The sequence below is a fragment of the Mobula birostris genome, chromosome 3 (genome assembly GCF_030028105.1).
Source record: "Mobula birostris isolate sMobBir1 chromosome 3, sMobBir1.hap1, whole genome shotgun sequence".
NCBI classification, from domain to species: Eukaryota; Metazoa; Chordata; class Chondrichthyes; order Myliobatiformes; family Myliobatidae; genus Mobula; species Mobula birostris.
Genome location: NC_092372.1, coordinates 20,102,487 through 20,114,128, shown reverse-complemented (window position 1 = coordinate 20,114,128; position 11,642 = coordinate 20,102,487). Strand labels below are relative to the sequence as shown.

The following is an 11,642-nucleotide window of genomic DNA, read 5'->3' as shown; positions in this document are numbered from 1 at the left end:
ATGCTAATCTTTATCTATCTCTGTGACAGAGAGCACTCAGTAAATGCACTCCTTACACATGTGCATTTACGTACACACAAACATTTCTTGTCATTCTGTTGTCGTTGTGCTGAGAGTGCGCACTTCAACGTCTTCCCCAGTATGTCCTCAAAGTGGGTCCTAAACCGAGCGGATGCGCTTGAGTTGGCTTTATGGTGTCTTTCCCGCCATACACAGCAGAATATTCCATTTCTTTAATAATGGGGTTATGTAAATGTGTATATGTTGTTGTATCCCTTATTTAAAGCAAATACTTCTGTTTATTTTGTAATATGACTACATTGTGGGGTGCAGCATATTCTAATTCAAGTGTAGTCTTGGCAAACTTTGTTGTTAATGAAAGATGGTATGTCCTAGTGCTCAATAAAAAGGAGCTCGTCGCCCTCTGGAAGGGACAGCGATAGGGGCTGCCATGGAGTTCACACTGGACAGGAATAGTACAAAGTTATTATTATGTTTACTGGTAGATATCTTTTTGTAAATATTGACAGTTTTCACTGTTTTCGCTAAGTTTTATAAGCTTGATTTTTGACGCATCTAATAAACACCCTTGCACTGAAGTGCTAAGCAACTCTGGCCACCTTTTCTTTGGTTATAACCCATGTATCTAACAATCCCTTTTTAAAAGTAACCCCATTATTTTCATACAATACAATGTGGTTAGGGACACGCACATGCTCTGCTGATGTATACCTCTATTGTTACTGTTCAGTAAACTAAGTTGCTGAAATGCGGACTTTATCTACCACCAACACTGCATTCTGCATCAGTTTAATCCATTCCAAATAAGATACTTTATATACTTTATACTTTATTGTCACCAAACAATTGATACTAGAGCATATAATCATCACAGCGATATTTGATTCTGTGCTTCGTGCTCCTTGGAGTACAAATCGATAGTAAATATTAAAAATTTAAATTATAAATCATAAATTGAAAACAGAAAAGGGAAAGTAAGGTAGTGCAAAAAAACTGAGAGGCAGGTCCGGATATTTGGAGGGTACGGCCCAGATCTGGGTCAGGATCTGTTCAGCAGTCTTATCACAGTTGGAAAGAAGCTGTTCCCAAATCTGGCCATACGAGTCTTCAAGCTCCTGAGCCTTCTCCCGGAGGGAAGAGGGACGAAAAGTGTGTTGGCTGGATGGGTCGTGTCCTTGATTATCCTGGCAGCGCTGCTCTGACAGCGTGCGGTAAAATGTTGTTTTGTACAGATGATGTACAAAACAGCATTATACATTCAGAAATACTGAAAATTTGGAGAGATTGATTGCCTGCCATGTTCTTCTGTCTTTCATCAAGTATTAGGAAGTTATAACAATGAGCACATCTGCACAGAGCACTGTCACAGGAAAGCAGCATCCATCATCAGGGACCCCCACCATCCAGGCCATGCTCTCTTCTCACTGCTGCCATCCGGAAAGAGATCCAGGAGCCTCGAGTTCCCACTCCACCGGGTTCAGGAACAGTTATTACCCCTCAACCATCAGGCTCTTGAACCAGAGGGAATAACTTCACTCAGCCAACACTGAACTGATTTCACAACCTATCTACTCACTTTCAAGGTCTCTACAACTCGTGTTCTTGATAGTTATTGCTTGTTTATTATTATTAATTATTATTATTATTTATTATTATTATTCTGTGTCTTTCTCTCTTTTGTATTTGCACAATTCTGAGTCATTGGTTGCCCATTTTTGTATGCAGTTTTTCATTGATTATATTGTGTTTCTTTGCATTTACTATGAAAATGAATCTCAAGATCAGATATATGTACTTTGACAAAAATGAAGTTTGAACTTATAACTTTTAAATTTTATTCTGTGGCTAATAAAATGATTGAAGGTATACATAACATGTGAAAACAAATGCAATATTCAAAGGGACCATTGTGATATTGCAGGAATAAACACCTGTAAAATTTGCTGAAGATTCTTAAAACAAATTCTTCAGAGGATATGTGCGGTGTCCATTCATCATCAGCTTCCGCCTGTTTTCTGGCTCAGGGGTTGTACATTTTGTTCTGCTTTGGTGGAGCAGCCACTTCTTGCATCAACCCGTAATCCAACAATGAACTGGTACATCAAAACACTCAAAGCGGCTCCAATGATCGGGCTGACAAGTGGAATCCAAAACCAATAGCTTCTAGCACTGAATGTCAAAGAGGAACAATGTATCAATAACACTAAATGAGCAAACACTGCCACAATACACTTCAGTATGTAAATGTTTTAGCACAGCTATAGAGGCAAGTGACAGGTCAGCAAGTTATGTCAACAGCACTCCTAATTTTCCGATTTTCAACACTGAGAGGAGCAAGGCCCCATCACCCCTACCTCCTCAGGAGGCTAAAGAAGTTCCTCATGTCCCATCAACCCGAACCTATTTTTAATCGATGCACCACAGGAAACATTTTGTCTGGATGCATAATGGCTTGGTATGGCAATTGCTCCGCACATGACCGCAAGAAACTGAAGAGGGTGGTGGACACAGCAGATCACAGGACTTGCCTTTCCTCTATGGACACTGTCTGTACTTCTTGCTCACTCAGTAAAGCAGCCAACATAATCAAAGACTCCATCCACCCCTGACATTTTCTCTCCTCTCCTCTCCTATCAGGTAGAAGATACAAAAGCCTGAAGGCACATACCACCAAGCTCAAGGACAGCTTCTATCCCACTATTATTAGACTCTTGAAAAGACCCCCTGTAAAATAAGATGGACTCTTGTCCTCATAATCTACTTCATTACAATCCTGTATTTGGTCATTTACCTCCACTGCACTTTTTCTGCAGCATTTCCATTGTATTCTGCATTGTTATTGTTTTATCTTACTCTAGTTCAATGCACTGAGTAATGATTTATCTGAACTGTATAAACAGCATGCTAACGTCGTGGGGACATGACCAGGCATAGGCAATAAGTAGAGAGTCATTAATGCTCTTAATTAAGTTCTACAGAACTATAAGACCATAAGATATCAGAGCAGAAGAGGCCATTCAGCCCATCGAGTCTGCTTCGCCATTCAATCATGGGCTGATCCAATTCTTCCAGTCATCCCCACTCCCCTGCCTTCACCACATACCCTTTGATGCCCTGGCTAATCAAGAACCTATCTATATCTGCCTTAAATACACTCAATGACTTGGCCTCCACAGCTGCTCGTGGCAACAAATTCCACAGATTTACCACTCTCTGACTGAAGTAATTTCTCCACATCTCAGTTATAAAAGAACATTATTCAAACCTGAAGTCATGCCCTCTTGCCCTAGAATCCCCTACCATGGGAAAAAAACTTCGCCATATCTAACCTGTTCAGGCTTCTACCATTCTGAATGTTTCTATGAGATCCCCCCGCATTCTCCTGAACTCCAGGGAATACAGCCCAAGAGCTGCCAGACGTTCCTCATATGGTAACCCTTTCATTCCTGGAATCATTCTCATGAATCTTCTCTGAACCCTCTCTAATGTCAGTATATCGTTTCTAAAATAAGGAGCCCAAAACTGCACACAATACTCTGTGTGGTCTCACAATTGCCTTATAGAGCCTCAACATCACATCCCTGCTCTTATATTCCTATACCTCTAGAAATGAATACCAACTTTCCATTCGCCTTCTTCACAACTCGGAGGTTTACCTTTAGCGTATCTTGCACAAATACTGTAGTAATTTTATGTATTGCACTGCACTGCCGCCACAAAAAAAAAACAAATTTCATGACATATGTGAGTGATAATAAACCTGACTCTAATATGGGTCTCCATGGTGTACTGACAGTGAGAGAGGGGATGGGAGAGTGGAGGGAGGGAAGCAGGAAGCACCAGAGAGACTTTCTGTAATGAGCAATAAACCAATTGTTTGGAATCAAATGACGCAGCCTAGTGTTTCAGGGCTGGGTGTTTCTGCACCCACACCACCCCTCCTCCTTGGCACTCCTTCTCTGCCACCTGTCCCACACCCCTCCCATGATGCTCCACCCTCATCATTCCCATCATCCTGTGCTCTAGCCAGATTTGCAAACTCGCTCTTCACTCCACATTGACAAATACAGTAATGTGCACAAGTCTTAGGCACCTTAGCTATAGACAGTTTACATGCCTAAGACTTTTGTACACTACTGTATGTTTACCCAATACAAGCAAAAGCAGATTAACTACTACCCTAAGTTTTGTGTCAGAATATGGATCACATAGTATATTTATTGGAATTTTGTCCACAACAATTTTCATGGGTGAGATAAAGCAGAATGGGATGGCTTCCAAATGGCAATCTGTTCCTTGTGAGATGTAGATTCACTTTTCAGGGCCCAAGGTGCTTATTACTAACCTCAGCTTGCTAATACAGCAGCATGACCTTCCCAACGGGTCAGAGTTGTTTGTGACAAAGTTAAACTTTTAACAAATATTTCTTGTTCAACTTCTTGTCATGAACAAGATCCGGTCTTCAGTCCTTAATGTAAATTGTAAGCAGTAATCTGTCTGAAGTCAAAAGGACACTTGAGCTGGCTGCTGAGAGCGATGTCAGAATCAGAATCAGGTTTATTATCACCGGCATGTGTCGTGAAATTTGTTAACTTAGCAGCGGCAGCAGTTCAATGAAATACATAATATAGAATAATAATAATAGTCATAGTCATAGTAGTCATACTTTATTGATCCCGGGGGAAATTGGTTTTTGTTACAGTTGCACCATAAATAATTAAATAGTAATATGTAAATTATGCCAGGAAATAAGCCCAGGACCAGCCTATTGGTAAGATAAGTAATAAGTAAGATTATCTTATAAGTAAGATAAGGATGTGGTTTGCAAAGTTAAGTAACCAGGTGATTTTTCTGTCTGCATTAGCCAAAAGGAAGACAATGGAGCTATGTTAACTGGCCTGCATTAAGCCAGGCAGTTACAGCCAAGTTATTTGCATCATTGCCCTCAAAGCTTTTAGACCATCTGTGTAAATTACTTTGTCCCAGCAAAGGTATCTGGAAAACATCACATGCAGATGATGTCAACTAATAGAAAACAGTATAAATCTTAGGAAGCATTTGGGATTGTTAGGAATGACAAGGGGAATGACAGAAATAAGAACTAGGATTTATTGCTCAGCCCTCAGTTTTTTGCAATGGGTGACTCATTCATCATCAACTCATTTGTACTTTGGAAATTTTTTATAAATCTCCTCTGAGTGTTAAATGCATGTAAAGAACTATTTGTCTAAATCTAAACATGTATCATTAAAAATAAAATAAACTGTGTTTAAACTACTTTGCTAGCTGGAAGTATTTCCTTTTTGTTAGGGATGGGGACCAACCACTCACACAGTGAGTACTGACAGCTAGACCTCGCCATAGAGACGAGATTGTCCTTGAAGAGTAGGTGGATACAGTATAATCTCCTTCTTATCAGGGTACCCGAAGAAGTACTTATATAGGACAGGGCTTAAAATTGTCTTTAGAGTTTGTGGGCTTTGCAAACAGGAAACCCAATGCAATCACACTTGCACACTTAATTTTAAGCAGATTCGCATGAAAATGTTTAAAGGTCCATTTATTATCAAAGTGTACAACTCTGAAATACTTCTTTGGATAGCCACAAAACCAAGAAAGAGGAGGAACAGCAGCACAATCATTAACCCCTCCCCCACCCCCACACACAAAAGAAGGAGAGAGATCAGGCAAAGAGGTCTATAGTACAAATCCATATCCAAACACAGGAAACCTGTGTAACATTCTCCAGGCACAGCAGCAGACTCTCCCTTCTTAGGTTGCAGAGCAATCCCCAGTGATCAAAAGGCAGACTGCGGGCGGTTACCTTCCACATTCGCCTCTATTTTTCAATTCCCTTCATTGCTTTAATCAGTAAATGACAGAAGCTTTAATCGGCGAAATGGAGTCAAACATCAGCTTGCGCCCCATCCCGCAGCCTGCCTGTGCTCACCATCTCTGTCTCCCGGAATCCTCTCGGAGACTGCAGACTGCTGGAACACCCGAACAATCTCTAACCTGCAAATCACAGGCTCCATCAATTCCAGAATCACATTCAAGATGAAAAACAAACGTAAAAGTCATAAAAGAAGTGAAACATATGGTTTCAAGATCCATCCAGAAGATGTTGACTAAAGGAGCGTTGTATGCAAGTGCCATCTTGACCGGAAGGTAAAAGTGTTCCAAATTAATCTCCCAGATTTTTCTAAATTTTGTGTCACAAGATAACCAACCTTGGAAAAAATTATTCAGGGTGTTAGAAGGTTAAGGAACTGCTTTATCTTGCCAATGATACTCTGCTCTGTGGCCAGACTGTAATGCTAAAAATTACCTATCTGGAAAGTCATGTAGCTCTTAGTGACAAGATATTCAGAAGACCAAGGTCAATACTGACCAGTGATAATATCGTCTCCTCACTGACAATCAACATGGGCATACCTCATGGTTGCATGCTTAGCACACTGCTCTCTCTATGTTCATGACTGTGTGGCTAAGCTCAGCTAAAACACCGTCTATAAATTTGCAGATGACATCACTGTTGTTGGGAAACTCTCAGATGGCGATGAGGAGGCGTACAGGACTGCGGTGGATCAGCTGGTTGAATCTCATCACAATAACAAACTTGCACTCAACATCACTAAGACCAAGGAATTCAGTGCAGGCTTCAGGAAGGGGAAGTTGAGAAAACATGCACCAATCCTCATTGAGGGGTCTGCAGTGGCTTCCTAAGGCCAATACATTGATGCAATCGCAAAGAAGGCCCACCATCAGCTCAACTTCATTAAGACCTTGAGGAGGTTTAGTATGTAAACAAAGATTCTTGCAAATTGCTACAGATGTATGGTCAAGAGCATTCTGACTGGTTTCATCACAGCCTGGTACGGAGTCTCCATTGCCCAGGATCACAAGAGGCTGCAGAAAGTTCTAGACCCAGCCAGCTTCATCACGGGCACAACCCTTCCCCCCACATATTCATCACGGGCACAACCCTTTCCCCCACATCTTCATCACGGGCACAACCCTTCCCCCCACATCTTCTCGGGCACAACCCTTCCCCCCACATCTTCAAAAGGCAGTGTCTCAAGAAGGCAGCATCGATCACTGAGGACCCTCAGTATGCAGTACATGGCCTTTTCTCATTACTAACATCAGAGAAGACATACAGGAACCTCAAGACTCACACACAATGATTTAAAGATAGCTTCTGACTCACTGATATCAGATCTCTGAACAGGCCAAGAATCTGCAACCAAACGTTTCCTTTTTTATTTGCACAAATTTATGTTTTTGCACTATTCTGCTGTTGACAAATTTCATTTCATATAACCCACTGATAATGAAGCTGAGCAACACACACAAAACGCTGGGGGGACTCAACAGGTCAGGCAGCATGTATGGAGGGAAATAAACAGTCAACGTTTTGGGCTAGGACCCTTCATCAGGACTGGACGTCAGACAGTGATAAAAAAAACCCGATTCTGATTCTGAGGGTGACCCAAGACCACACGCCACAGTAGCATAGAGGTTAGCGTGACGCCACTACAGCTTGGGGCATCAGAGCTCACTTCTGGTACCATCTGTAAGAAAATTGTATGTTCTCCTCGTGAACATGTGGGTTTCCTCAGGTGCTCCAGGTTCCTCCCACAGTCCCACATCCGCTGGATGGAAGTAAAAACTGACTGGTAAGTTTCTCAAAAGCTCGGTCATGGAACCATTGGAATCTCTGGCACTGAAAGTGGTCATTTGTCCCATAGGTCCATGCTGGCAATGATCAGGTCAAGTATCCTGCTCAACAAGTGAACAATAAAACACAGACATTCTGACAATGTTTCTGGCTTTTCATTAATATTTCACCAGTACCCCACGTTATGTACTGTAACTCCAGGATCTAATCAAAAGAAAAACAGAGGAGCTGGGAAGTGTTTTGTATACTTCATTTGTCTTTAGTGAGGTGTTCACATATGACGTGGTAGCAAAATGATGTATGCCATTCACATACTTCTTACTCAAAACCCAAAATGAATTGTGTAAACATCAAAGAATTATTCAAACAATATATTTACAACATTACACAAATATTATTGAAATATTAAATACACAACCCTCCTCCCTGCTTAGCTATAAACTCCAACTCAATGTATGTAGAATGCATCCCAACTCAAATATGCAACATATTGCTCTCTAGTCTGTAAAGTGAAGATGCTTTCAAAAACAATGAAAAGTTTCTAAATATCAAAAAAAATTACTATAAAGAGCAGTAAACAGTAAAAACAAAATCAAATCAATATTTGGTGTGACCATCCTTTGCCTTTAAAACTGCTTCACTTCTCTTAGATACACTATCATGCAGTTTTATAACAAAATCAACTGGTAGGTTGTTCCAAGCATCTTGGAAAACTTGCCACAGTTCTTCTGCAGACTTTGACTGTCTCACTTACTTCTGTCTCTCCTGGTAATCACAGATAATGTTGCTGATGTTGAGATTCGGGCTGGGTGAAGGACGTACCATCTGAAGCTATATAAAAAATCTAGGGTGCCCAAAACTTTTGCACAGGACTGTACGTATATTGACATGCACAGCATAGTAAACTTTAAATGGTCCCATTCTAGCTAAAAATTTAATCACTGTGGAGACTATCTTTGTCTTGTGGGATACCATCTTTCCTGACAAGGGGGGGTCACTCTGCTTGGCAGGTGAGACGTGTCTGTGAAACAATCTTTCACGGACACATCTGGGGCCTCTTCCGTGGTGAATGTAGGAGTTGATTCTGGGACTGACAAGTTTGGACACCATTCTTCTCACAATTGACTCTGCTCTTCACCGTGTCATCTCCAGATTACATTGAACCCAATCTCCACTGTGTAGAAGAGAGGTCCAGTTCTGTCCGCGGTCTTTCCAAGTACTTACCTTTGATCACATCTGTAGTCCCTCACCAGGACTGCTTGTCCAGGAGTGAAACATCAGGGCTCCTTGGTTGCAGAGCCTTCAATCTGCCTCAGCTGCTTGTTCTGCATGCTCCTTCAGAGTTTGGGTTTGAGGAGATTCAAGTGTGAACACAAAGACGAGCCAGGAACAGCAGAGCTCATGAGTTGTTGGTTGTGGAATGTGTTACAAGGAGGATATTGGCAAGCTTCTGGTTCAGCGTCAGTGCAGTGGGCTCTGCTGACATTGCTCGCAGTGCATCCTTTAGACTCTGAAGAAACATTTCTGCCCAGCCATTTGCAGTTGTGCAGTACAGTGTACTTTTCAAGGCAGTTAGTCCACCTTTGGTCCTCACCTGGCATTCAGCTCTCACCTGTGGCTCCCCGTAGCTGTTTGCATGCAACAGCTGCCACACCCCGGGCAACGGCTTCGACAAGCCGGCTAAACCAGGTGAGGGTAGCCGACGAGTCTCAAACCCTCGGTGAGATAGGGAGTTGTCTATCCCAGCATGTGAAGACAGACTCCAGTGGATTGAGCGGACGAGACCCATGGAAGGTCCAACGGTCAAGAAGGTGGTCTCTGCAAGCGTCGTGGAACGCGTAGAACATGACAAGACACAGAAGATGTCACGGTCATCCACTGCGCCTCGTCCCATCTCCAGCCGTCTCGACTCTGTCTTGCCACTGGATCCAGATGGGAATTGGGAAGAGAGAGTGAGGCTGACGCTGCGCAACTCTCCCTCACTTAAATCCAAATCAAGTGCTAGTCTCGACACCATCATTTGACTAATGGTGTCGAGGTCTTCATCGACGATGATGGACGAACACACACTGTGTAGTACAGTGTAGTATAGTGCAGTACTGTGCAGACGTAATATGTCTGTTTCCATTCATTTCCAGGAATAACTGAATGTTCCACAACAAACTGTAGTCCATTGTCACTGACAAAGTGTGCTGGAACACCAGTCCTTGAGGAGAGGCTTCTCAACACATCAACAGTGAGCAAGGCTGTAGTGGAGGCTGTTGGGAAACACTTCTGGCCAACTTGTAGCTGCATCCACCACTATGTACCAAGAAGTTTGTGTCTGGCAAAATCCACATGAATCTTCTGACAAGGGCAATGCAGAACATTCCCAGTGATGAAGAGTCACTGCTCTGGGCATCTTCTGGGCAAATTGGCATCCTGAGCAGAGCATAGCAAGCTGCTCAATCTGTTAATCTATCCAAAGCTTCAAACCAAAGCCAGCATTTTGACCATGCCTAGATGACCTGCTGCAACACTTTAGCTCTCAGTTTAGATGATTTTTATTCATCAATACAGTGCAGAGTTTGCCCTTCGAGTCACACTGCCCCAGCGTCCTCACAGCCCCGATTAACCCTAACCTAATGATAGAACAATTTACAATGCTCAATTAACCTACTTGGTATGTCTTTGGGTTGTGAAAGGAAACCGGCGCAACTGGGAAAAACTCCCTCATTCCATGGGTACAGAGACTCCTTACAGACGGCGTCAGAATTGAAATCTGAACTCCAAAACGCCCCAAGCTGTAATAGCATCACACTAACTGCTACAGCAAATCTCAATCCCCACTTATGACAACCTTCGTCAAGAGTAAGTTCATCACGGCACTGATAAGAATGGAGCAACTGGAATTTTTGCTGCACATTCCAGCCATTTTGGGCTGCTATGTAGACATTGGTCAGTGTGGGGTCTTTTCTGGTTTAACTTTGGATCAGCGCTGCTGTAACAGGGAGACTTTTGATTTGAATTAGGGATAATACATCAAAAGATGTCCTCTTTTGCAAATAGGTCAACAGCAGACGCAATCTCAATGGCTCTCCACACAGCTTTAGACCACCTGGACAACACAAATCCCTATGTCAGGATGCTGATTATCAACTATAGCTCAGCATTTAATACCATCATTCCCACAATCCTGATTGAGAAGTTGTAGAACCTGGGCCTCTGTACCTCCCTCAGCAATTGGATCTTCAACGTCCTAACCGGAAGACCACAATCTCAGGAGTGAGCTATGCCAATATTGGAGTGGTGTCACAGCAACAACCTGGCACTCAACATCAGTAAGACGAAAGAGCTGAGTGTGGCTTCAGGAAGGGTAAGATAAAGGAACACATACCAATCTTCATTGAGGGATCAGAAATGGAGACAGCAAGCAGTTTCAAATTCCTGGGTGTCAAGATCTCTGAGGATCTAACCTGGTCCCAACTTAGAAGGCAAGGCAGTGGCTATAGTTCATTAGGAGTTTGAAGAGATTTGGGATATCAACAAATACACTTAAAAGCTTCTATAGATCTATCGTGGAGAGCATTCTGACAGGCTGCATCACTGTCTGGTATGGAGGGGCTACTGCACAGGACCGTAAGAAGCTGCAGAGGGTTGTAAATTAGTCAGCTCCATCTAGGGTACTAGCCTACAAAATACCCTGGACATCTTCAAGGAGCGGTGTCTCAGAAAGGCAGTGTCCATTATTAAGGACCTCCAGCACCCAAGGCATGCCCTTTTCTCACTGTTACCATCAGGTAGGAGGTACAGAAGCCTGAAGGCACACACTCAGCGATTCAGGGACAGCTTCTTCCCCTCTGCCATCCAATTCTTAAATGGACATTGAACCCTTAGACACTACCTCACTTTGTTAATATACAGTATTTCTGTTTTTTGCATGTTTTTTAATCTATTCAAT

General features: G+C 42.5%; 1 protein-coding gene across 3 annotated transcripts in view; it reads right to left on the bottom strand.

Moving 5' to 3' along the window:
* Nucleotides 1-1,832: 1,832 nt before the first annotated feature.
* Nucleotides 1,833-11,642, bottom strand: part of LOC140194926 (aquaporin-3-like) — a 29,299-nt gene continuing 19,489 nt past the window's right edge. For all 3 annotated transcript variants that reach the window (XM_072252338.1, XM_072252339.1, XM_072252337.1), the window contains one exon: nt 1,833-2,190. In XM_072252338.1, the coding sequence (XP_072108439.1) occupies nt 2,019-2,190 (172 nt within the window). In that variant the 3' untranslated portion in view covers nt 1,833-2,018. The remainder of the gene's footprint in view (nt 2,191-11,642) is intronic.